The following is a 26,834-nucleotide window of genomic DNA, read 5'->3' as shown; positions in this document are numbered from 1 at the left end:
TTTGACCCATCTGCAGTTCTAAATTATCTTCCACAAGACAGGCAGGTAGAAGACAATTTAATTCTCCCCCCTCTACTGTTGGGACTGTATCAGTGAGGTACAGGTGCTAAAATAGACCCTCCTAGGGGAGCATTACATACCCTGCAGGTACTTAAGTCATACCACTAAGGCCCATTTCATAAAATATGTTTTTGGTGTATTTAAAAGTATTCTGTGGACCTGAAAATATCCCAAAAGTGCCTGCTCTCAAGGAGATCTCACCAGTGTAAAAACCTCACCTGCTATTATAACCAAGAACAAGATAGCTGTGCATGCTGTGGCAGTGCTTCTATTCCTGAACCAAAGAAAAAACCAAACTTTTCCAGATTGAAATGTCTCTTCGCTAAAAACTATCTGCCATGATCTTGATCCTATTTATTTTTTTACACATAAAAATTGAAAATTAGTCTCACCTGGGTACCAAACAAACTGGGAAATTGTAGTGAGATTCTATGAAAACCCAGAGGAGGACCTACATGTTACTCTGCTAACACTAGCATATATTTGTGTGGATTTTGTTAATCCCTGAGTGTAATCTGTTGAAAGAATATGGGTGTTTTGCTGCCAAGTACTGAGATTTTTACAGGGTGATGTATACCACTGATCTAATTACCCAAGTCATATTTTGTCTTTTATTTGAGAAATTATAAATCTTAAGTTTTAATTTTTGTCCACAAATCATACCCTAGTCCTAGTTTCCAAAGTCAGAAAAGATTCACATGTATTTTCTACCTTGAAAAGGGGTATTTCATGTTTGGGAGCATAAAATGGGGCAAGTCTCATAAAGATATCTTGGGTTTTTTTGAAAAATGTGGGTTCAGACTGGCATCAAGAATAAACATTATGCTCTGAACTTTTGCACAGGAGAAACCTAATCCTAGCAGTAAACATCTGTTCCCTTTTATGTGCATTTGTGGCTCGTTAATATGAATGTTTCTGCAACCACTGTAGCTTTTCTAATATCCTAAATGGAATCTCTGTGGCCTTTAGAGTAATTACCTCAAAGTTTGAGTCATCCAACCTAAGGACTCTCTGATTAAATCCGGTATGAATTATGGAAAATCAAATGACCATTCCTGGGGGAGGATTCCATTGTGTCCTCCGGAAAGTATTTTCCCAGTGCTCAGGGCCTCTGGTCAGTGTTCAGCAGTCAGCTTGTTCCTATGTGGTTAAATAATTGTAAGATGTTGCCTATGAACCTGGTCACCGCCATGTTTTCATGCAGCCAAATGACATTTACACCATGGTCTTTGAACACATGTTGTTTTGTTTTGCTTTTTAGTTTTGTTTCAGGTTGCACTTCAGATTAATAAGCATCCTCTATAAATGTTATAAACACAAACTTTACAATTGTTTTAATGGTTTTCATTTATCAAAAGATTATCAATCATTGTACTTTTTAGTTTCAGAGTAATTATTTCAGGTTTCTGCAGTCATGATGATTGTTTTTCAGTAGGATAGTGATTGCCTAATGGAATATACAGGAAAACCAGAGAAGTGGGAGCAGCCAGATAAGGAAAAGATTTGTTTATCTCCTAGCAGCTCCCAAATCTCACCCACTTAATGGACTGATAATCCCTGCCAATGAAATAGGAGAAGCCCTCTGTGATAGCAAACTTAAATTCACTTGCACACGGGGACAGAAAAGCCCAGTCTCAACAAGAGAGAAAATTAATAGGCAGGTGCTCAGTAAAAGAAAGACAAAACCATTTAGCAATGAAAGGCAGTGTACTTGAACAAAGAGGCTAATTTTGCAAGACTTTGCCTAAAAGAAGATATTCTGAAGGCATAGTTTATGTAACCGGACAAAAGTTGAACATGGGCCTCAGCAGACCGTATTGATAAAGTCTCAGGAGTGAAGCAGCAGAGTTCTTCTTGAGATGAGTGCACCCTGATTAGGGATATCAAAACACATTATCTGAGTTAGATAAAATAATGTATGAAAAGTACTTTCGGATGCTATCTGGCATGTAGTAGGTGTTCAGTTGGTAGTAATTTTAATTTATGGAGCCTAGTCTATGTGGCCTGACTTAAATAAATGCTCCATAAATCTGAGCTATCACTAACATTATTATGATTATGCCCTTCAGCTACCTTGTACACAATAATGAATATGGTTCCCTCCCTTTCTCATCCACTCCATCCTCAATTCCCTTAGGAGCCAGTGGCCAGGAAGACACACCCTCCCCAGCTATGACCCATGCCTCCATGAGTCTAACAATGACCAGAATATTTCACTCCATTTTGCAGACTTAAATTGTTGAGAATACCAAAGTAGGATCTGTTCGCAGTCTCAAGAGCTATCTAAGTCTTCATTTTGGGAACACTAACATACACCAACAAGAGCTCAGAAATGATCATGATTGCATGAGCTTAGAATAAATAAGAAATGTATTTTAAAGGAAAAAGAACTCACCACAGACTGGAATAGTAAGGGAAAGCTGTGTGGACAGGACTGAAACTGAGCTGGGAGAGTCCAGAATGTTCGTGTAAATTGAGAGAAAGGGGAAGCATGAGAATAGATCCTACAGGCTCCTTCCCACCAGTTGAGAATTGTGGATTTGGTCTCTGTAATTACTAGTAGTAAAAAAAAAAAAAGGGGGGGGGCAGGGGGAGACACTTTGAACACTTACTGTATTTCTGCACAAGGCTGGACCTTGTCCATGTGTTGGCTCATGTATTCTTCACATCAACATTGTGAAGTACTTTCACACCAACACTGTGATGTCCTATAACCTATAACGCTTCCATAGCAATTCTTGAATGTAGTAATAGCAGATTTCCTTTAGAAACAGCCAACAATTTAACTTTTCACTATTTTGGAGATGTCTCTCCTCCCTTGTCCAAATATTCCAAAGTTACAAGTCTCATGGCATCAGCTGGGGCAGAGTTCCTGCAGAGACCTACATAAATGGAAGCGAGCAGGCACTGCAGCTTCAGGCTACTGTTAAAAGTTCCCAGGCCAGGCAAAGCCACCTGGGTAGATTCAAAGGCACTGGGAAACATAAGCCAGGAGCCTGCCCTCTGGTGACCAGCTCACCCCATCCCAGATGTTCGTGGACTAACCGATTAAGTCAGTGTTTCAGAGGTCTTAGAAAGATGGCCTTGAGATACCAGCTCCGGCATCCGATACAAATGCCAAAGTAAAAACACGGTTGGTTTACACAGCCTGAGGACAAGGAAGAATAAAGCCATCTAGCTGCCCTTTCTGTCTTCCCTGTTCACAGAGCTTGTCTAAGGCTATGCTACAGTATCTGTTGATGGCTGAGCTGCCTTTTGTTGCAGAACTTTGATGCTAACCAGTTATGGCTGACTCTGCCTTGCATAGAGCACATTATTGCTCAGTAAATAGAAATTCCTAAATGAATAAAAACCTGTATGTGCTCTGTTCAGTTTCAGGGGTATTTTGATCTGTTCTTATTATGTTCAATTATTTCCAAATAATATTTATTGAGGTCCCATCATGTTATAGCATTGTGCTGTAGCACAGCTCCATGACCTGTGGAGATTAAGAGATGGATACATTGATTAGAGTCCAATAAGAGGGAAAAGGGCGCATGTACCATTGACATGATACAAGGAGGACATGGTAAGTTCTTGCCTTATAGAAGAGACATAGACAAATATTATGGATAATTCAGGAGAGAGATTCAAAGAGGTAGAGCAATTTGCCACAAACCACAGCTAATATATGGCAGAGTCAGAATTTGAACCTTGGCAAGCAGAGCCCATATTCTTACCCACTATCTTTTCCTGCCTCTGAAAAGCAAAATAGGTTTCATTTTCACCAGCACTTCTGGGAGAACAATCCTATTGGTAGTCCATATTGAACTGCTTGTAATGATGAGTCCTCCTAGCAGACCAGTGGCTTTTGGATAAGAAACTGGGCATGAATTATGTCCCTAGGAAATAGTTTTGTCTTTGCAAAGTTACTGGATTATGTGCCTAGGAAATAGTTTTCTCTTTGCAAAGTTATGAGAGGACAATAGATATTACTTCAGATATTGTGCTAGCCACTATGAGTGTTAAGAAAATTATATACATGTATGTAAATGGATATATCACAAGGTAGAAGGTAGCACATGGAGGAGAGAGACACATGGAAAATGGGATGGAAGTTTGGAGGGTGGATGGATTGCTTCAAGAAAGCTTAAATGATGAACTAGACCTTGAAGGTTGAGTGAGGATCAAATGTGTGTCTTCATTATTATGTTATTTGAGCTACCAAGCTAATCAAGCCAGATATAATGATGGTCAGGCAAACCTAACAGGAAATGCTCACTTCACCAAAATTCTTCTCCCATTTGCCTTGCACAGAATCTAGGGATCCAATTTTAGAGATACATTCCTTGGGCCATGGCCCAATGCTTTCCAGGCATCCTCTTTAAAACACAACTTCTGCTGTGAGGTGACTCATCCCAGGTTCTTAGCCATTAATATAGTGGTATGGAGTCATTTATCAAATTCTTTTTTTTGGGGGGGGGGGATGCTCTTTAAAAATCATGTTTAGAGGAGAAGAGTTTGGAGAGTAAGGCAAGGGAAGAGAGGTCATGTGGATGCATAAGTGAAGAACTTACACTTAGTGCATGCTTACAATGTGCAGGACACTGTTCCAAGACCTTTTTATATATAAACCTATTTGGTCATCAAAACAATAGTATATTCCCATTTTACAGAAAACCCACATCTCTAAAGTTCCAGAAGCAACATTTTTATTTTTATTTTTATTTTTTTGGCCTCTCTAATGACCACCTCTCATGAGGCTACCAAGAAATATAAGGGATGAGCCATTCCTTCAAATGGCTTCTGGACTAGGTCAAAGTTTACAGTCCTTGGCAACCAGAAGCAACTTTAACTGAACTATAGAAGGTCAGGTCAGGTTTTAGAGTCAGAAGACCTGGGTTTGAGTCCAGTTCCATCATGTACATCCACATCACTTTCTAAACTCAGTTTCCACTCATGTAAAACAGGGATGATAATTCTATCCACATTCCCCACCCCCATACAAATTTTGCCAAGCACCTATTATTCATAAGGCTTTTTTGCAAGTGCTAGAGACACAGTAATGACCACAACAGTGCTCATCCCTATTTCTGTCATGCTTACATTTCCAGTGAGGACAGACAAAACAGTTCCCAGTGGTGACAAGTATGATGAAGAACCTAAAGTAAGATGATAGAGAGAAAATGGTTGGAGAGCTGATCAGGAAAGGCCTCCCTCAAACCTCAATGACAGGGAGCTGGTGATATAAGGATTTGGACAGGGGCACTGCAGGCATAGGAAAGAGCTTCTGCAAGATGCTGCTGTGAGAATGGGCTTCCTATGTTAGAGGCAGCCCATGTGGCTGGAGGATAGAGAGAAGGGGGCAGAACCATGGGTGAGGAGCTCAGCCAGAGGGAGGCTCAGTGGGGCCTTGAGGCCACTGTAAGGCCTGAAGATTTTATTCTAATATTGGTGGGAAGTCATCAGATTATTTTAAGCACCAGAGAAATACACTCTTATTTATACTTTTAAATGCTCACTCTGGCTGCTCTGTGGAAAATAGATTATAAGTGGCTGAGAGCAAAACAAGGAGACTTATTATGAATATAAATGAGTAACGGGAAAATTAAATGAGGTAGTAAGTACAATTTCTAAAGAACTTTCAAAGCACAAATAAAACAATAGCTATTAATAGGTCAATTACTACTCATCAAACTAAGGGCGATAAGGAGAACATATCGGTTAATAGCACAAAAGGCAAAGAAGAGCAGGTGAAGTGCTTCTCTTAATTTTAGGTTCCTTGTCAGTTAAGCAGTATATATTCCCTGGATGTTTGTGAAGATAAAGTGTCTAGCTCAGTTCCTGGCTCATAGTAAATGCTCAACCAAACATTATTCTCCTGTCCTGCACGATTCTAAAAAAATCAGTTGAGGCGTACATAGTCTGAGAATTCAGCAAGGCTAAAACTTATGGGTTGAAGTAAAAAAATTAAAATGGAAATTTGAGGCTTCATACCTAATAGTCTGATGCTACACAGTGATAATTCTACACACTCTCTGGGTTTACAAAGCATGTTTTATACACACACCCCTAATGCAGAATATGGTTTGCAGTCAGTCTCAGTACCTAATATTAATGGCCTTTTAATGCAAGCTAAACTCTTGCAATGAGTGCCATGAAATCCCAGCCTACGCAGCTTACCCCTTCTGACCACTTTGTCATAATCCTATTTCCTTTGCTTTAGCTCTTTTCTAAGGTATCAGCTCGCTCTTGTGTCCTGAAATACTTGAATATTTTAATCTAATTCTCCCTTTTTTGATGGACAGATTTATTTTCTATCATCTTTAATGAAATATCCAGAGATAGGATGTAAGTAGTTATGTTAATGAGATTTATGTTTGTTTCTCTTTTGCAAAAGAACACTTTGGATCAGTGTTGTGTCAATCAAAGCCATCAGAATGATGGTCGTCGAATGCAAACCTAATCATTCAAGCCTAAACTCCCTTGAGACACACAAGCCAATGCAGTTCACATGTCCCTATCTAGTTATTATTTTATTTTGTTCTACTTATTTTTAATTCATCATAACTAATTAAATTGATTAATTGTGTTGATGTCTAGAATGTGAAGTATTGAAAGCCAGATGTTAGCTGGGATTCATTAAAGAGTAAACGGTTCATAATTTATATGAATAACAAGATATGATCATTTCTAGAATGCTCGTTTTTTAAAAAAAATATTACTTCTACTACTGTGTGCATTGTGTCCCAGATAATGCTCAGAACAACAGGCTTTTATTTTTAATTTTTTATTTATTTCAATAGGTTTTGGGGGAACATGTGGTGTTTGGTTTCAGGAATAAGTTCTTCAGTGGTGATTTCTGAGATTTTGGTGCACCCACCACCTGAGCAGTGTACACTGTACCCAATGTGTAGTCTTTTATCCCTCATCACCCTGACCCTTTCTGAAGTCCCCAAAGTCCAATGTATCATTCCTATGCCTTTGCATCCTCATAGCTTAGCTCCCACACATGAGTGAAAACGTATGATGTTTGGTTTTCCATTCCTGAGTTACTTCACTTAGAATAATAGTCTCCGCTTGCATCCAGGTTGCTATGAATGTCATTGTTTCATTCTTTTTTATGTCTGAGTAGTATTCCATGGTGTATACATACATATCACATTTTCTTTATCCATGAGTTGATTGATGGGCATTTGGGCTGGTTCCATATTTTTGCAATTGCAATTTGTGCTGTTATAAACATGTGTGTGCAAATGTCTTTTTCATATAATGACTTCTTTTCCTCTGGTTAGATACCTAGTAGTAGGATTGGTGGATCAAACGGTAGACCCACTTTTAGTTCTTTAAGGAATCTCCACACTGTTTTCCATAGTGACAACAGGCTTTTTGAGTAAATACTTATTTACATCCATACCTGCAACCTGAGTAAATACTTATTTACATCCATACCTGCAATCTACAAGATAATATCTAATTAACACCTGACTTTTAAGGCGTCACTCAGTAGACCTCAAAACAATGGATGACTTTTTGAATGATAATGAAAATTTACTCTGAGGTTGTGTAAAATATTGGAGTCTGAGGAAACTACACGCTTATTCAAAATCTGTCACTAATTTATTTTCTTACCTTAAATTTATCTTAACCCTGTGGATCTCAAACTCTGTTGGGTATCAGAATCACTTGGAGAACTTGATAGATCTATGCATGCCCACACCCTATCCAAACTTCAAAAAGTCTGGTCTTCAGTGTTGTTTAATAGTGCCTCAGGTGATACTGATACACATCAAACTTTGAGAATCACTGACTTAACCTTTTGGGATGTTAATCTCCCTAAAAAGAAATATCCCATTTGTGTGAGCTTTGAAGGAACAAAAGGATATGGGCATTAGACATAGGAAATTACTGAAGACCATTATTGCCAACCACAGGTATGTGGAGGTAACTTGCAGTTCTCACCAACAACAGTATATCCAGTAGGTAGAATTCAAGGACCCCAGTGTCATGGGAGTCTCATCCTTCCTTGGGAATGGCATAGGAATTGCATGTTGCCCCTCTGTTCTTGCGAGGATCAGAATCAAGAATCCTCCTTAAATAAATTCCTGTTGAGTTTTCTCATGACCCAACCGGGACTTCTCAGTCTCCAGGTTTCCCAGCAGTGCCCCAACCAATAAACCTGCCAGTTAAGCAACTGAATATCATTATTACGAATGTAATTACAGACAGTAATTATGAGCTTGTAATTGCCTCCCATGAATGAAGCCCTTTTCCCAAACCATCTCAGCTGCTTTTCTTTGGAAAATGAAAGCAATCCTATCCCTTGCCTCACCCCAAGTGTAGCCTTCCTTGCTTAGAAAAAACCCCCTTCTTGTTGGCCCAAGGGACATGGTAAGCAAGCTTTAATGGGCTGCACTTTAAGGGGCAATGTCCTCTTGGAGTGGAGCCCCTGTCAGCATCTCTCAGCCAAGCATTGTTTCCCTAGGGAGTAATGACTACCCAGTTTGGCTGTTTTTCTTAATTTCTGTGGGGTCAAGGGAATTAATACCAAATTTTAGGAATTTCTGCAGAAAAATCACATCTTAAAGGCTTTTCAAAATAGTTTGAGAACTTTAACCTTATTTAAATTAAGCTTTGCGAGATGCAATTTGCTGAGGATTTAGAGTATCTGAAAATAAAGCAGACACCATAAAAACATGCGTGCTGAGAAGAATTTTCATGTCTGTAGAAATAAAATCAATCTCATTAGGCCCAGAATTAACCCCTGCCCCCAGTAACTTTATATTTAGCTCATGAAAAACCTCAAGCCCTTATGGATAATGGTACTTGAATGAGTTACACGTGGATATGTTTAGCTCGAAATGCAATACAATCTTTCAAGATCTCAATCTGTTGTTGCCTTTTAATGGATACTGAGAATAAGTGCCTATAATTGCACCAGTAGCTAGCACAGTCGAAAGTGGTAGAAGTCCACACCTTTTTGATTTACCATGCAATGAATAATGCCATATAAACTCTGAAAAGGAAGAATCTATGTTTATATAATGTGCCTAATACAATGCTTAGCACAGCCCTTTGCATAGAGTGAATTTTCAGAGCTCTTTGAATAAGATCAAATGTTACACCCAAAAGCTAGCACAGTGTACAATTTTTAAAAGGAGACTTATTGCTTACTGGCCAAAGTAAGCTATTTCAAGCCACAGCATTTCCATTTACTTTGACAAAGGAATCATGTGTTGATTATTACTTTGTTACTATTGTTCATGGTTTTCTCCTGGAGTAGAAGTACAGTGTGCATGGGCATTGGAATTTTCTCATAGTAATGTGAAAACCCGGAAGGGTAAATGCAACTTTCAAAAGTCACTGAGTAATTTACACTTTTAGAGAAACCATCCTAACCAACATTAGCTGAAGACATCTGGTAGCTTTCAAGAGGGTGCTTATGAAAACCTAAAGCATTTTTAACCCTCATGTTAAATAATTTAAAATTCACTTTAAATGTTTGAAAGTCAGCTTAAAATTCACTGTGCTGTGCACAGGTCAGGATAGACATGTCTCTCTAAGCCCTAGGGATATGGGTATCCATGGTCTTCTGGTAATTTCACTGTTAAAAAAAATTCACATATAAATTTGTGAATTATGATCACTTTAAAAAGACCATATAAACTCTGAAAAGGAGGGCTCACATATTTATATTATATTTTTTCTAATTTTGACAAACAGTAGCTTAAGAATTTCTGAAAATATGGATGACCAGATGGATTATGTTTTTTTAATGTGTACAACATGCATACAAATATGTATATATATATTAGCTTGCTCATTTTTCTCTCTATATCCATGTACAGTAAAGATATTTAAGGAAGTAAAATTTGCCACCAGGGAAGGTTAGTGTCAGAAATTTTTCATCATATTATTACATTTTTTCCCATTTTCTGTAGGCCAGACCCTCAAGTCCCTATAAATTGAATAGAAAAAATATATATAATATACATAAATAATTAACCAGCTGTACTCCAAAGAATTTAAGTTCATCATTCTATCATTAGGGCTCTTAATTTGTCCCACAGCCAAAGCACTATCTGCTTTCCTTCATCGGTTCTTATTGCCAACTTGGGACTGTACTGAAGCCCTTTACAAAACTTCTATTTATAAGATTCCCTTCTTTTTTTTTTTTTTTTTTCCTTTGTGTAGGCCATCAGAGGTAGAAGGTGGTAAAAACAGAGTTGCCACTCTCGGTGTGGCCACGTGAGCACGTCCCACTTAAGTAACAGGGTGTCCCTCAGGTCAGCTTGTGATAAAACCCAAGTCAAACAAGGCTGAATCCTGGGTGTTTTATGTCCTAAGGATCTGAAAAGTGTTCACGGCCAGCCCTGACCCTCAAGACCTCAAATGGTCATCTAAGCAGTAACGTAAATTGGTGTGTAAACTTGCTCCTGGGCCATTGCTGTGGAAGTGGGACTGGCGAAAGTACAGCCTTGCCATGCAGGAACTAATGTCTTTCTAGGCATTTAAAATAAGGGGGAATGTGTTGATTACTCCGACAGGCAACCCAACTGCAGTGGCTAAATGCCCAAGGCTGACAAATTCTGCATCTTATCACTACCGTCAAGTGGCATGTGAATACTGTCAGCCCAAAAGAATTGAGAAACAACTTGCCTTCCAAAACTCTGCATCTCAGCAAAATCTTGACAATGCCAACAGCTCGTCATCTCGTGTTTTTCAACCCTTTAGAAAATGGCCTTACAGCCTGGGACAAACCGAAGCACTGTCCAGACCGAGAACACGACTGGAAGCTAGTAGGAATGTCTGAAGCCTGCCTACATAGGAAGAGCCATTCAGAGAGGCGCAGCACGTTGAAAAATGAACAGTCGTCGCCACATCTCATCCAGACCACTTGGACTAGCTCAATATTCCATCTGGACCATGATGATGTGAACGACCAGAGTGTCTCAAGTGCCCAGACCTTCCAAACGGAGGAGAAGAAATGTAAAGGTAACCAGATTTTTATTAGCCCATTATCATGTGTTTCAACAAGAAAAAAAATATCCCTGTTGTAGCTGTGTACTTCATCTACATTTCTCTTCCAGTGTATGGTGTCCCATGTTTTCTCCAACTGTTCTTTTACTAGGCGTCATTTTCTTCAAATATTCTTTTAAACATAAATGAATAAGTGGAATCCAAAGAAAGGCAGCTTGTTTCGGTTTCACGTTGTGCTGGGACACTTGGGGTGAAGACATTTTTACTTCTCTAATTAGTAGAGGGGTTGTAAGTTTTGGCTTTAATTCCATTTTTGGGTCTGAGTGGAAACAGGCATCGCTGTATTTTTATGACGTCTTGCTTTAAAGTGTGTCTGTGCATGTGTACATTTCTTTTCCCAAGTGTGCCAGTAGCTAATGGGATCTCAATGCCTACCTTTAACCTAGACAATTCATGCTCAAATGAGAGGTTTTAAGTTGTTGTCTTCTACTCATTAAATCCTTGTGTCATCATCCTGAAAGGAGAGATTATGGTGTTAGGAGGTTGTCACCTCATAAGGCAAAAAAAACATTAAACTGGCCTAAGTTCCTGATTGCATTAGATTTAACTGTTCTTTACCTCAGGTCGCCTCCACCCTGACAGATGTCTTTGTGCTGATCGCTTTATTGTCTTAGGGCTCCCCAAAATCTTTGCTTCTTAAATCAATTTGTGTCTTTCAATGTCCAAGAGATCAATTTGCATCTTTAAATGTCTAAGTTCATTTAATTTCCCATTCTTTTTCAGTTTAGTGGGTTTTCTTTTTTAAAAGAAAAGGGTGGGGGGTCTATTTAGTTTTTCTTTGAGGATTGTGACTCATGGTAAAGTTTTAAATTGTGTTTTGAAAATCTCACAATCATATACCAATACATAATAATGAAAGTTTGCAAAGACTCCCATTTACAAGGCATGAAGGACTTACACAGCTGCTCTACTTTGAACATATACACATGATTATATTTATCCTTCATATAAAAGAACTGGTCTTTTAGGTTTTCTGAAAATGCTTTGAAAGCTCCTGGGAATTACCAGTTTACCTGGGAAATTGAGTGTTTCAGTTGGAAATAGAGTTATTCAAAAGTAATAGTGAAATAGTGTTCTGAGCTCTGATTTGAGTGCAGTCAAAACTATACATGTCCCTTTGGAAAGGTTTGTATTTGGACTCTTTTTCTCATACATATATATATATATATATTTGAGGAGATCTGAGAAATTGAAAGGGCCATATAGAAAAAAAGCAAAATAAAGTTTTTCAAAGGAGTCAGGATGTAGGACGTATGTGTGTATGTGTGCACGTGTGTGCGTGCGCAAAATACATTTGTTTGCAATACAATTGAGATTTAGTCTTAGCGTATATGGCCAGATTGTATCTCAAAATTATATGGGCTGGAACTAAAACCATGTCAGTTTACGGTGAAATGCCAACAGAAAACTCTAGCATCCTTGTGATCTAATAATGTCATAAACCCAATTTGATTCACTCACAATTGATACCAAGATTCATTCATTTATTCATTCATAGAGTCCATCTATGTCTCTATCAATCATTTAAAATAAACCTTGGCCTTACATATCTAGAGTTTCCAACACCACACATTTCAGTTTGTTGGCCATCTTAAAAGCAAAAGGAAACAGTCTCTGTTTGGATACAAGATGCTTAGTAGAGTGGTTAAGACCACAAATATTTGAGACTGATCTATTTGAGCTAGAATCCTAGCCTTTCTACTTTCTGTCCTTGAGCAAACTTATAAGATTGTTAATACAATTAAATAAGATGATGTATTTAAGCATTTAGCAAAGTACCTGACTTATAGTGCTCTCTGAATAGCAACTGTCATTATTATTGTGATCATTATTATTAGGTATGCATCATTAAGTCATATAAATACTTTGAACTATGCTGTGAGCCTGGTAAGAAAGAAATGAAGCAAGAGGAGAATTTCAGATGGATGTGGGGTAGGACATGAGGCTTCAGGGACGTTAGAGTTGATAATTTATTTTGCATTCATTCAACTCTTTTTCACTGAAAGTCAGAGATGTAATGAGAAAATATAATTAAATTATTAAAGTCCTTCCTCAAGATTCTAATATTAACAGGAAAACAGCTAAAATAACTCTCCCATGTTTTCCAGAGTAACCACCAGGGTCCACCTTGACATAGGCATGAGGCAATGCCTTGGTTCAGCATAAAAATGCCACCAGGAAACCTATGTCATCTTGGTCCAAGAAACTTATAAACTAAATACCATTCATTCAAAATGGGCACATGTGTTGAGTGAGGCAGCAGTGAGTCCAGGACAGCAACAAGATTATACAGTCTTTCCTTATAGAGTTGGTCCTCCATCTGCTCTGCTTGTCAGCTCTATATAGTTACTATGAAGAGAGTTATATTTTGATGTTCATCCATGTTGAGCATTTATTTCCTAGATGGCTGTCTATCCCACAGGAACGCTTGACATCTCAGTCTTGGGCTAGTAATCCATGCATTCACTCATCGGTGTTTATTGAGTGCCTACTGTATACAGGATATTGCCCTTGATGTCCAAGCATAAGAAAATGGCAGCAGGGCCAAAAGGACATCCAACTAGCCCTATTCCAAGGACCCCATGTAGAAATGATACAAACAAAATAGTCCTGAGGATACAAAAGTTAATTCTGCACAACAGGATCCAAAGAACAAATTGACTTCCTTGAAGCTGTGCAGTGAGCCCATCTGCCAGATCAGTCATCTAGCCAGGCTAGACCAGTGCACTTCTAAGCGTGGTTTGGGGACTGGCACTCTTCTGCGAAGTGGTTATTACCATTTCTATTGATGCAAATACAGAAACTGAGGGTAAGCTTTAGGAACTTTTATAGCAGTTTGACATTGCCACTGGCATCCAAATGCATGATCAGTGAATTCATTTCACTGAACAGGATATAGACGTTAGTTGGGTATTGTCAAACTTGCCTGGTCAGTCACATGTGGTTTGAACTATGTAAAAGTCCTGTGCAGTAGAACCATGTATTGCTCCATAATGGACCAGATTTTTTAAATAGTCTTTCACTTCAAATAGTTTATAGTACTCTAAATATTGTTTCTTTAAGGTTTTGGGTAGCTATCTAAGCTTTTGTTTTTCATTTTATTCTGAATACTGCTTTTTTTTTTTTTTTTTTTTTGAAATGGAGTCTTGCTCTGTTGCCCAGGATGGAGTGCAGTGGCGCAGTCTCGGCTCACTGCAACCTCTACCTCCCAGGTTCAAGCAATTCTCCTGCCTCAGCCTCCTGAGTAGCTGGGATTACAAGCATGCACCACCATGCCCAGCTAATTTTTGTATTTTTAGTAGAGACAGGATTTCGCCATGTTGGCCAGGCAGGTCTCAAACTCCTGAGCTCAGGTGATCCACCCACCTCAGCCTCCCAAAGTGGTGAGATTACAGGCATGAGCCACTGCACCCAGCCTTACTGCTTTTATTTTAACCTGCATATACCTATGCTTCTGTCTGCTGTAAGCATCCTAAGTGAATTGATTGGTAACACATTTAATTAGAATGAGAGCTATGGAAGAGCCCTTACATTCTGTTGCAGATCTCACAACAGATCTCTGTTGAATCTGCTGGAGTATCAGAGGCTATTTTAACCAGCAGCAAGTGACCCATTCCCTTCTGCAATTCACCCCACCCACCCACACCCGCTCTTTCCATGCCACACTTCCTTGGCACTTTAATCACAATTTGAACCAATTGCTCAGCCATAAGGACCACATCCTACTCCTTGTCCTCCTCCTCCCTTCCCAGTCTGAGACGATATATCCAGTGCTACTGAAAGTGCGGTAGTACCAACCAGTGGCACTAGGAGAACCTGGAGCTTGGTAGAAATAAGATTCTCAGGCCCCACCCAGACTACTAAATCTCTAGAGAGGGGCCCAGCCTTCTATGTTCTTGCCAGCCCAGTGCAGATTCTTAATACCTGGGTATCATGACGAGCTTGAAAATACTCTTCAACTCGTTGCACAGGAAAGGGTCTGCCACCTCGTGGGCACTTAGGAAATGTGCATTTTTCTTCCCTTCCTTGACTGCACGTGGGGAACCACTTGAGTCCCTCCATTCTTGGTTGGGCCTTTCTTTGGGCCTAGCTTATCTCAATTGCCAGCTGGAAGGTCTGCTTAGTCACTGCCTAATAACAGATCACCCTGGGACTTGAGCCCTTCTGAGAACCCCACACTGTTTGACTGGGGCCCTGATCCTCCCCTGAATTCTTACAAGGCTTCACCCCTCTACCCTCTCATGCCCTACTGTACTTCTCTCTGGGAACCACACCCACAAGGATGGGCTCTAGACGGATGCGTGGATCCCTGGAGCTGGACCTAACCAGCCCTGCTGAACCCAGGCAGTCAGGCCTTTACACTTTTATGTCAATCAGGGACCTTCCTGAAACAGTGAAACCCAAGGGGAGAAACAAGGCAGGGACTCACCCACCTCCCTGGTGGACTCAGAAAAAGGAGAGCAGCAATCAGTGATCTCACAGAAATGTCTCTGTGCTTAATATTTTTAAAACCGATTCTCAGATACCCAGGAAGGCAAGAGGGAATGAGTTAAAATAATTTTAAGAACAAGTTGTTATTTCCTCTCATTGTAAAAGTCTATATATGTTCATGGTAGAAAAAAAATTTCTACAAATTTTTAAAATTGCAAATAATGTTTTAAAATCAGTTGAAGTTCTATTCCCCAAGGGTAAGCACTACACATTCTTATTATATTTCAGTCTTTTCTCTGTGCATGTGTATTTTTTATAAACCTGGGATCATACTAGGCATACCATTTTAACCAGCTTTTAATGCCTAGCAATATATCATGAACATTTTCCCATGTCATTAAATATTCTGAGTCCTGTCATTGGCTATAGATTATTCTTGTTTATAGATGTATCATAATTTATTAAACCAGTCCTCAAGATTTAGACAAGTTAAAGTAATTTTTTAAACAATATCTTATGTCAGCAAAGGGGAAAACTATTAATTCATGCTCTTCATAAAGACAAAAAAATGAATCAAATCAGTGATGATGATTTCAAATGATGTGCCATTCTCATTTACCAAAATAACAAAGTGTCTTAAAAGTTGGAGACATAAATGCAAGTCATTGTGTGCATTATAATCCTTCACATTAGACATTCACATTTTCAGCAGATGATTGCTATCTTTGTCCTTAAGTAAAATACAAGGGCATCCCCAGGTGAATGAGTATTTTAAAAGGTGGAGGATTAAAAAGCTTGTGCCCTTCCGCCAGTACTACCATCTGCTCCATCCATCTCTGCTCTCCACTCTGCCCCACTCATCATACATCAGGATCTGCAGTCCCAACTGAGAGTGCCAGTGATTCTTATACCTCAAGGGCACTCTGGGAACCTTAGCAATCAACATGAGAACGATGGCTCTCTCCCCACTGTGGGCATATGTCAGATAGCTGTGTGATTTGATACTTCAAAGGCAGGGACGAGTACCCCATACGTATACTGGGGCAGACAGAAATAGAAAGCCAAGGGGGAAAATAATAGCTACTCACGAGATTGGAGGGAAGAAAAAACAAAAAACTGGAAACAGCAATGTCAAAGGGAGGTAGATATCAGAAATTCAAGGCCCTGGTTCATCTAACTTCAGTTTTCGTTGAGATGCACACAGAGCAGGGGATGTACCACCCCACACTTTCCAAGGCCAACTGAACAGTGTCTGTCATGCCAAAGGATGCAGACGTACCCAACCATACCTCTCATCATACTCTGTCCCAGGGAAATACTTACACAGGGCACAAGTCTGTTCAAACATGTTCTTTGCATCTTTGTTTTTTGTTACTGATAAACTGGAAGCGATCTAAATGTCTGTCCACTGGGGAATGTTCCAGTAAATTGTGGTATATCCAAAGCATTCACCAGAAAAATTAAAAACAGACTTTTTTAAAAGAAGTGATTTTAGGAATACTTAATGAATGTAAACATGCATTAAGAATAGTGTAATCCCATTTATAGCGTTAAAAGTCTATATAATTGTGTGTTTACAAATGTGCACAGAAAAAAGTTCCCAGATATACATCAAACTTGTTTCAGTAGATACCTTAGAAAAGGGTGGAATAAGAAGGATTAACTCCATATGCAACCACATTCAAAAATCTTTACAAGAATGTATTAATAAATATTAATGAATGTATTAATGAATAATGATGTGCATAAATTTGTTTAATGTTATTATCATATGCTTTACAGTTAGGCTTCAGTTTATTTCTTGCTCTTTAAATCATCAGCTCAGGGAAAATTTTTTAACCTCTGTAACCCTCAGTCCATTTAGTTTTAAACAGAGGAATAATATCTAGCTTTCAGATTTGTTGTAAAGATGAAAGATATTTCAATGAAGGATTTAATTTAAAAAAAAAAAAAAAGATGAAAGGCCAGGCGCAGTCGCTCACACCTGTAATCCCAACACTTTGGGAGGCCGAGGCAGGTGGATCACTTGAGGTCAGAAGTTTCAAGACCAGCCTGGCCAACATGATGAAACCCTGTCTCTACAAAAAATAGAAAAAAAATTAGCTGGGGATGGTGGCCTGTGCCTGTAATCCCAGCTACTCAGGAGGCTGAGGCAGGAGAAGCGCTTGGAACCCAGGAGGCAGAGGTTGCAGTGAGCCAAGATAGCGCCATTGCACTCCAGCCTGGGCGACAGAGTGAGACTCTGTCTCAAAAAAAAAAAAAAAAAGAAAAAAGATGAAAGATAATATGTATAAAGCCCCCAACATAGTGCCTGGCACTTAGGAGAGACTAAACAATGATAACTGTTCTTAGAATATAAACACACCTCTTAGCCTTGTGCCCACCTCCTCCAGTTGTTGCCACCCTTTCTGACCTTGAAATACATTGAACTATATAAAAATAAATGAAGGGACGCCAAACAAAACATCATGTGCACAGCTCTAGTAGAGGCATAGACAGTTGAAAAAAAAGTCCATAGCAACAACCAAAGTATTTTTTTTCAGACTCTTTTAAAATTTAAAACTTTAAATAAGAAATCAAGGGGAAAATGAAGTAGCTGAACTGGAATTCTAACTCAGGCAATCTGGCCCCAGGGTCAGAGCTCTCTACAGTTATAATCCCCTATGACTCTAAAGGGTAAGAACATTCCAGACCCAAAGGAAAGAATTTGAAACTGCGGAGGAAATACTGCTCTATTGTCAGGTAAAGATGCAGGGCGGTCAGACCTGCTGTGATGGGAGCAGTAGAGGTCAGCACGTATCTACTTAGACAGTCCGAGGTCATATTCTGGTGCTGCCATTTATCAGCCATTGAAACTTGGGCAAGTCACTTAGTTTGTTTGAGCCTCAGTTTTCTCGTCTGTAAAATGTGGACCCTCTTTCACAGAATTGTGGAAAGAAACAAGCTCTTAAATGATCTCATGGGACACAGTGAGTGCTCAATAAATGGGAGTTATTTTTCTTACAATGAGCCAGAAAGACTATGAGAACCACATTGGACATTAGGAATGCGGAATGCCCATGTCAGAATAATCACTAAATTGTGGCTGACAGGATTGAAGTTTCTAAAGCCAGGAATATTACGGACGCAGGCAGAACAGATGTAATAGCCAAATCCCTTGACTCTTCCATCGGGTAGTTTTCAGACAAAATCAGATACAAGTGGATTGCTAATGTACCTAGCATTGAAGTTGGAAAGGTATTATTGGGAGGGTCAGCCTTACAAAGACATCGTAGGTGATCACTGGAATTCAGTCTTTCCCTTCCCCAGGACATCTCCTACAAGTTGCCCTGAATGCTTATAATTCTATCAGTGCCCTTCCATTGTGGTCTTTCTTTTTTTTGTTTGTTTGTTTTTTTGTTTTGTTTTGTTTTTGAGACGGAGTCTCACTCTGTCGCCCAGGCTGGAGTGCAGTGGCGCGATCTCGGCTCACTGCAAGCTCCACCTCCCGGGTTCACGCCATTCTCCTGCCTCAGCCTCCCGAGTATCTGGGACTACAGGCGCCCGCCACCACGCCCGGCTAACTTTTTGTATTTTTAGTAGAGATGGGGTTTCACTGTGTTAGCCAGGATGGTCTCGATCTCCTGACCTCATGATCCGCCCACCTTGGCCTCCCAAAGTGCTGGGATTACAGGCACGAGCCACCGCACCCGGCCCCACTGTGGTCTTTCAAAACGCAAACTTACTGGCTGAATATCTTATCAAGTCATTAGCTTCTCCAAATGGATGAATTGGATAAGATTCCTTTTACTCTTGACAGGGTCCAATAAAGACAATGGAAAGAATGGGACTAGAAGGAGGCCATGAACAGGCTAAGGATAGCAAGGGATAAGAAAGAAAGAAAAGAATAATAATAAGGAACAGGACTGCCAAGTAACAAGTAATACTGTGCAGCTTGTCAGGTTGTGAGCAGCACTCACTTCATTGTCAAGGCTCTAAAGACAAATGTCACCTATCTCATTGTTTGTCAAAGGCTGACCCTGAGCGTAGGTTTAAACTACAAAGAGTTTCCAGCCAAATCTAGACAAACGTGTGAATGACGTAATGATCATAGGCTATCAAGATATCCCCAAAGGCCTCACCTTACACAGCTGGCCTGCTGCATCGTATCTTAGGGATTTTGCCCAGCACTTAGTAAACACATAGGAGAATGTTTAGAACAGATGACCATTGGTTCTTGGCTTTGACACTTACCAGCTATTTAACCTTGGCTAAATCAATAATTTTCTCCAACAAAGAATGTAGTCAGAGGTTAACTGACCACAAAGAAATCAAATAGATGAATCTACACTCCAGTTTTAAAGTGGCCCTCCAATATGATAATCATATTTTCCCTTGTGGGGAAGACAAGGAAAAATACATTAAATCATTACCAGCCCCCTAAAACAAGCTATGATCATCATGAAAACATAATACCAGTTCCAGGATAAGTTGGGAAATCAGTTGCCTTAAACCATCTCTTTCAGTGTCCTTACTTCCCTTGAGGATATCTTTTTCCCAGGAACATAGGAGTCTTCAGGCTATCCAAACCCATTTTCAGTCTCTACGAAGTCTAGGCTTCTTCCCTCTTCAGTTTCTGAAAACATTCTCATTTTCCATAAAAAAAAAAACTTATTCCCCTGAAGGTGTCGGTGACCAGTACTGACTTACATCCTTACCTCTCCAGGGCAGGGAGGCTTTGAGTTTTGGGTACTCCCGGAGATGCAGCGACCTCATGCCAAAGGTAGCCTCTGATAGTGGCATTGAAGTCTAGGAAGGACATACATGGGGGAACCGTATCACCTGTGCTTACAACCTGCCCTGGCATAGGGCTGGTTTATCTCTCCAGTTATTCTATTCTGTGGCTAATTCTGTGAGCTGTATTTACAGATTGGTCTTTCAGGTCTTGGCCAGTTCAGCCTTCTTGATTGAACTGGAATAAATATGAGCCTCTATCCACACTGTCCGGGTCCCAGAAATTCAGAAACAGCTGAGCTTTTCAAGTAAGATTAGAGTCAGAAATTCTCCATGGTCCAGAGCTATTCTCCATGGCACTGACCTGACATAGGATTATTATATATTGTGAACCTCTGTCCCCATGACCTTTGTCAGTATGGGCTTATATAAGGGACTTGGCTTTATTAAACTTTACTGCCTCTTAAAATACAGAGCTGTGCTGCATATGTGACTGTTTAACTCAATTGTCTATATGATAAACACACTTGGCATTTGAGTAAGAATATCATGTGTGGGTTGATGGTTTATTAGTCTAGACTGCAATATTCTATGACTGGCAGATTGTACCCCAACCACCCATAGTTGCCTCAGACATCTAGTACAGCTATAAAGGCCATACTATTTTAGTTAAGCCTCAGGACTAATGAAAAGATATGTATTCAGCTCTTTGTTTGCCTAGTTCTGGAAATAACTTCTTATAATAAGACTAAGATATAAAACTAAAGGTCAAAACTGTGTAAGTAAAAGAAGCTACTGCCCTTTAAGGGAAAAATAATACATGTTAATTTTTGCAGCAATTTCAATTGAATGGGTTTCCAGGGAAACAGGTATCTGCAATGGGTTCATCCCACTTAATATTTAAGACAAAACATAGGGAATTTCTTTCTTGTTATCTTTTCCTTGTTATCTTACACACGACATGCTCATTCTTAAATTTCCTTTGAAGCGATCATTCTATGCTTGAGTCTTATTTGTTCTCCCAAAAAAAGAAATGAATGCCCATTCTATGATTTTTTTAAGACTTTTTGATATCAGGAATATAAGCCTGGTGATCACTACTAAAAAATAAAATTATGCAAATCATTCTGACCCCCTTTTTTAATGAATCAAAAGCTATTTGTTATTACTTGTTTTATTGAAAATCTGCTTACTTTCTGAGTTGGATTCTGTTTCTAAGAGTTGAAGTGGAAAAATAAAATTGGTGGCAAAGGACCACTAAGTCTTCAAGGTTGAGTAAATTGTACGTTTTCTTGGAAGAGCTCCTAAGGCAGACCTATAAATTCCTTTTTATATTTTGTTCTAAATTAATCTCAGGTATACCAAAAAGTTGTAATAGTGCAAATAATTCCCATACCCCTCACCTGGATTCACCAATTGTTAACATTTTACCATATTTCTTTTCTCACTCTCTGTATGTGTTTGTTTGCATATATACATATTATTATTATGTCATTTGCAAACCATTTGAGAGTAAGTTATAAACATCATGCCCTTTTAACTCTAAATACCTGCTAAAACTAAGGAAATTATCTTAGGACGCCGTAGCACAATTATCAGAATTGGGAAGTTTAACATTGATGCCTACTATTTTCTAATCTACAGACTTTATTTACATTTTACAAATTATCCTTCCTGCCACCCCGTTGGAGGGGGAGTTGAGGTGAGGACCAGGGCTGGAGAGAGGACTTGTCTCTAAGAGGTTTTCACAGGCTTCATTCCTCTAGATAGGGCTGGGAGAGGCCACCACCAATTGTCCTCTATACCAATCTTATTTTCCGGTCTGGGATCCAGGCCAGGATCATTCATTTTATTTATTTATTTTTTATCTCTTTAGTCTGCTTCTTCCTCCCACCACCTGTGCAGCTTTATTAGAGTATAATGGACAAATAAAAATTGTATGTATTTATCATGTACATGTTATGTTTTGGCACATTATACAGCTTTAAATTATTAAATCAAGCTAATTAACATATCTATCACCTATATCCTTATCATTTTTTGTGGTGAGAACATTTTAGCAATATCTAACTGAAATTATGTACCCTTCGACGAACATCTATCTGTTCTACCTACCCTCCCCGCTGCAGACCTTAGTTATCACCATTCTACTCTAGTCTGCTTCGATTTCAGCTTTTTTCCATTCCACATATAGTGGAGATCATGGAGTGTTTTTCTTTCTGTGCCTGGCCTATTTCACTTAGCATAATGTCCTCCAGGTTCATGTTAGTCTGGAACCGTTTCACAGTTTTTCTTTGTCGTTCACACCATTGAAGAAATATTTCTTGACAAAATACAGGCTGATTATTATTTTGGAATGTCCCTTAATTTAAGTTTGATGGATGTTTCCTCATGATTTTTTTTAGACAAGGTCTCACTTTGTTGCCCAAGCTGGAGTGCAGTGGTGAGCTAATAGCTCACTGCAGCCCTGAACTCCTGGCCTAAAGTGATTTACCCACCTTGGCCTCCTTTGCTCTGGGTTACAGGCATGAGCCACCGCACCCAGCCTTTCCTCATGATTAGAATCAGATTATACATTTTGGACAGAGATACTAAAAAATTGTATGATACGGTGTTTGTTCCTATAAAATTCTGAATTTAATTATATGATGCAGAAATAGTTTTCAATCTTCCAAACTACTTATATCTTAGTGTGAGCAGGCCTAGATCTTTACTGGTGAGCTGGCTCATTATCTTACTGGGTTAGAAGAAAGTATATTTTCTAAAGTCCTCTAATAAGCAGCTATTCAGTGCTCTAAAGGTGAAATGTCAGAAGAAAAAGTTACTTGTTTCTCTGTCCCCTGTGACATTTTTAAGGTTGGAATCATAGGATGATACTTACCTAGGGAACACCTTTCTCCATAATAGGGGCAAAGAGCACATTGTCCACGGTCTGAAGACTTTTCTGAAGATAAAAAAAAAGACACAGCCACTTTATTCTCATCTCATATTTTAACTAAACATTCTTTTCTTTCCACAATCCAATCATATTACATTACAAAACAACTAAGATCAGAGTATGTCTTGATAACCTTGATATTTATTGTGTAACTTTCTAGAACATTTTGACATTTGAAATAAAATGAAGAATTTCAATTTGCCATTTCTGGATTTGGATCTCAAGGGTACCAACATGAAGTAGATCCTATTTTTGAAAACTTTTACAAATCCTTTTACTCTACTCATCCTTCAAGGCCCAATTCAGACATCGCTTCCTCTGTGCGTCCCCATGCCCCATCAGAATGAATTTGGATTTTTGTTTTTAATGCTGTGATGAAATTTTGTACAAGTATTCACTGTGTTCTGCCTTATTTAATTGTGGCTTCTGAACATGCCTGTTTGATTCACTGCAGATGGTGAATTCATCATAATTTATACTGACAATGTTTTAAATTGAGTGTGTTCTATGTGTCCAATACTGTACTATATGCTGAGAATAAAAAGTTAAATGCACACCCCTTTTTTCATAGGATTTTCAAACAGAAAATGTTGGCAGAGCTTCGAGTCTAGGCTTGCAATGAGCAGTAACTCTGTTGACAACCAAGCGATGATGAAAATTCTATTGGCTGGCTAGCATTTGTCTTAGGAAAGAATAATGAAGAATGTCACCTACGTTGTTTCAAAAATAATAATTCCATTTTACTCCATGTTCACTTAACACTTGAAGTATTCAGTGTGTGGGATACTGTTTTCTGCTTGCTGATATGTATTTTTAGTTTGATTGCAAATTTCAGAGTCAGGGCCAGGTCTTCCTTCTATAGTGTATCTCCATTAGATCTGGGAGAATAACATACATGGTATTGATACATAAATGATGTAAATTTTATTTTATTTTGAGAATCAGTCTTAATTAACTCAAGCTATTTGTAGCCCTGCATCTATTTTTGTAAAGCTTCACTGAGATATAATTTACATACCATCAAATTCCCCTGTTTTAAGTGTATAGTTCGATGATTGTTAGTATATTTACAGAGGCATGCAACCATCATCAGGATCTTATTTTAGAACATTTCCATCATCCCAAAAGAAACTTTGAGTCATTTACAGTTACTCCCCATTCCTGTGCCCAGCCTCTGGCAACCACTTTTCTTTCAGTCCCTGTAGATTTGCCTTTTCTGAAGCTTAACAAAAGTGGAATGCTACAATACGTGGTCTTGTATGACTGGCATCTTTCTCTTAGCATACTGTTTTTGAGATTCACCCACAATGTAGCATGTATCAGTACTTTGAACTTTTTACCTTTTATTATTTTTATAACATTTTCAAGTATAATGTAGAACTGGAGCCTTTATTGACAAAGAATAAATCTTTTGAAACTACATCAGTTGTGGCATAGTCTAAATTTTGCACTAGTTGTTCTTAAGGGTGAAAAAGCAAAGTAAATGCAGGTGATTCAATTGTTCATTCATTATTCCTATTATTAGGGAAATTTGTTTTAAAATTAATCTCTGACATGCTATTCTGGGATAAAGAAAGTATACTGTAGCTGTTAAATGTCAAAATTATTCCACTTAAACAACCACTCAACTTTTCACATCAAGTCGATCATTGTGAATTACAGTGAAATAATTATCTTAACACATTAAGGGGAAACATATCTACGTTATCTAATGATTAAATTAAAAAATACATTAAATGAGTTGCTATGTGAAATTCAAGCAAAACATAAATGAAATTTATAAAAAACAAAATATTGAAGAGCATTTTTTTCTAGAGATATAAGGAAACATATTGACTATAATAAATATACAATGTGACATTAAATTAAGCACATCTTTGGAAAAACAGATAAATCATTGAAGTGATCTTAGAATTTGTGTTGAAACACATTATTAGTCACCCAGAAATTCCAAAACAATAAAATAATTTTCCACTTAGAAAAGCATAGCGTGGAAGTGGGAAAAGTGATTTCTAGAATAGTAACTTGAGGGCCTAAATTTCAATACTAACCTTTTCCCTTTGTAATTATGTACAGTAAGAAAAGCACCCCTCAGTTTTCCACTGTGCAAAATGAATGGAAATACCTTCCCAAGCAATCTTATTGTTTATAAAGACACCATGCAATAGACCTCATCATTATTATGTAGCCAATTGTCTAATTAAAGGTACACCAAAACTGAAATATTTTTGCATTTTTTTATGCCATGATGTTCAAGCCACATCAGACTATATTAGATTCATTAAGGTTGGTTTTGAATCAAATGTTCATTTATAAAAAAGAGCAGACATTCCACTGTTAACTTAGCAAATAGAAGACTTCAATGATGATAACAGTGGTCTGAAGTATATTTCAAATTTTTCACTTTTCTTTCAATCTCCAGCCTTATGAATACTATTCTGTTCACTTTTGTATATGTACATTTTTCTTTTGGTTTGGATCCTGAGCTCTTTTTGAATAGTATCTCATTCTCTCAAAGCACAAGAAGACTTTATGATTTGCCTTTGGTCTTAGGAAATATCAGTCAGAATAAAACCCTTGATCGTTATCCCAGAGTTCTTATGTGAAAGACACTATGCTAGGACTCCAGTCTTTAATCAGCACTGTTCCATCCACTGGAAATACTATGCAAGAAAGGCCTTGGAATAGTACAAACGTGTCTGGGAATTTTGGACCCTACAACCCATTACTTGAAAACTTGAACAAATCTTGAATTTAGGTTGAAATCAGACTATATATTATTTCTCGATATGCAGAAGAGGATTTCATGGACTAAACATCCAGCAAAGATTGTTTAGTAATTTTCCGAGTGTATAAATTCCCTTGTCTGACATGATTAAGTTTCTGGACTCATCAAAGAGGACAGATGACAAACCACGAAGAATCACTGCATGTCAGTCACTATAGCCCTACAGTTTCCCAGACTCCAGCGTAAGCTGCTAAATGGCATAAGGGCAGCAAAACAGAGACATACCATTTTGGACATAAATATGGTATTTGCATGCATTGAGAATACCACTTATCAGTCTTATGACTGTGGGAAAGTTATGGAACCTCTCTGAGTCTTAGTTTCCTTATCTCTAAAACAGGAACAGTCATATCTAGGAGCAGGATTGCTGTGAGGCTTAAATGATATAATCTATAGGAAAGTGGTTAGCACAGTGCATGGGCCATTGTACGTAGGAAACTGTGTGTGACCAAGCCAGAGAGATGCTGTTCAACAAAACTGCAAATGGCCAGCATTCAGGTCATATGAGAAAGTGGCAAGAGATAAGAGTAGAAAGTAGTCAGGAGCTACATTGCAAAAGACTTCTAAGTCTTTAAGCTTTATCTTAAAAACTAAAGATTATTGCAAGCTAGGATTGGGGTTGTGGGAGGGGCAACAGGTGACATGCTTTAGATGCTCCTTTAAAATCAATTCCCCTAGCTGCAACGTGGAGGATGAATGGAAAGATCAGAGTAAGATGAGAGGTATAGAAACCTCTTGGGTTAGCCAAGTTTTCTCTTAAAAATGAAATGATTAGTTTAATTAAAATAGTAACAACATAGAATAGTTGGCCCTTTGTGACTAGAGGCTGTGGCAAAGCTACAGAGAGATAAACAAGCTGTAATGAAAAGTCCAAGTATGTAATTT

At 38.5% G+C, this 26,834-nt stretch overlaps 1 protein-coding gene and 1 long non-coding RNA gene across 13 annotated transcripts in view; one reads left to right on the top strand and one right to left on the bottom strand.

Moving 5' to 3' along the window:
• THRB (thyroid hormone receptor beta) overlaps positions 1–26,834 on the top strand; it is a 377,275-nt gene that overhangs the window by 294,457 nt on the left and 55,984 nt on the right. For all 12 annotated transcript variants that reach the window (XM_031009558.3, XM_063703657.1, XM_019023169.4 and 9 more), the window contains one exon: positions 10,774–11,034. In XM_031009558.3, the coding sequence (XP_030865418.1) occupies positions 10,774–11,034 (261 nt within the window). The remainder of the gene's footprint in view (positions 1–10,773; positions 11,035–26,834) is intronic.
• LOC109026196 (uncharacterized) overlaps positions 11,152–26,834 on the bottom strand; it is a 38,600-nt gene continuing 22,917 nt past the window's right edge. The window contains exons 3-4 of the long non-coding RNA XR_002005158.4: positions 23,105–23,167; positions 11,152–11,533 (exon numbers count right to left, since the gene is read on the bottom strand). This is a non-coding gene — a long non-coding RNA (uncharacterized lncRNA). The remainder of the gene's footprint in view (positions 11,534–23,104; positions 23,168–26,834) is intronic.

Source organism: Gorilla gorilla, chromosome 2 (assembly GCF_029281585.2).
Source record: "Gorilla gorilla gorilla isolate KB3781 chromosome 2, NHGRI_mGorGor1-v2.1_pri, whole genome shotgun sequence".
NCBI classification, from domain to species: domain Eukaryota; kingdom Metazoa; phylum Chordata; class Mammalia; order Primates; family Hominidae; genus Gorilla; species Gorilla gorilla.
This window is presented reverse-complemented; position numbering and strand designations above follow the sequence as displayed.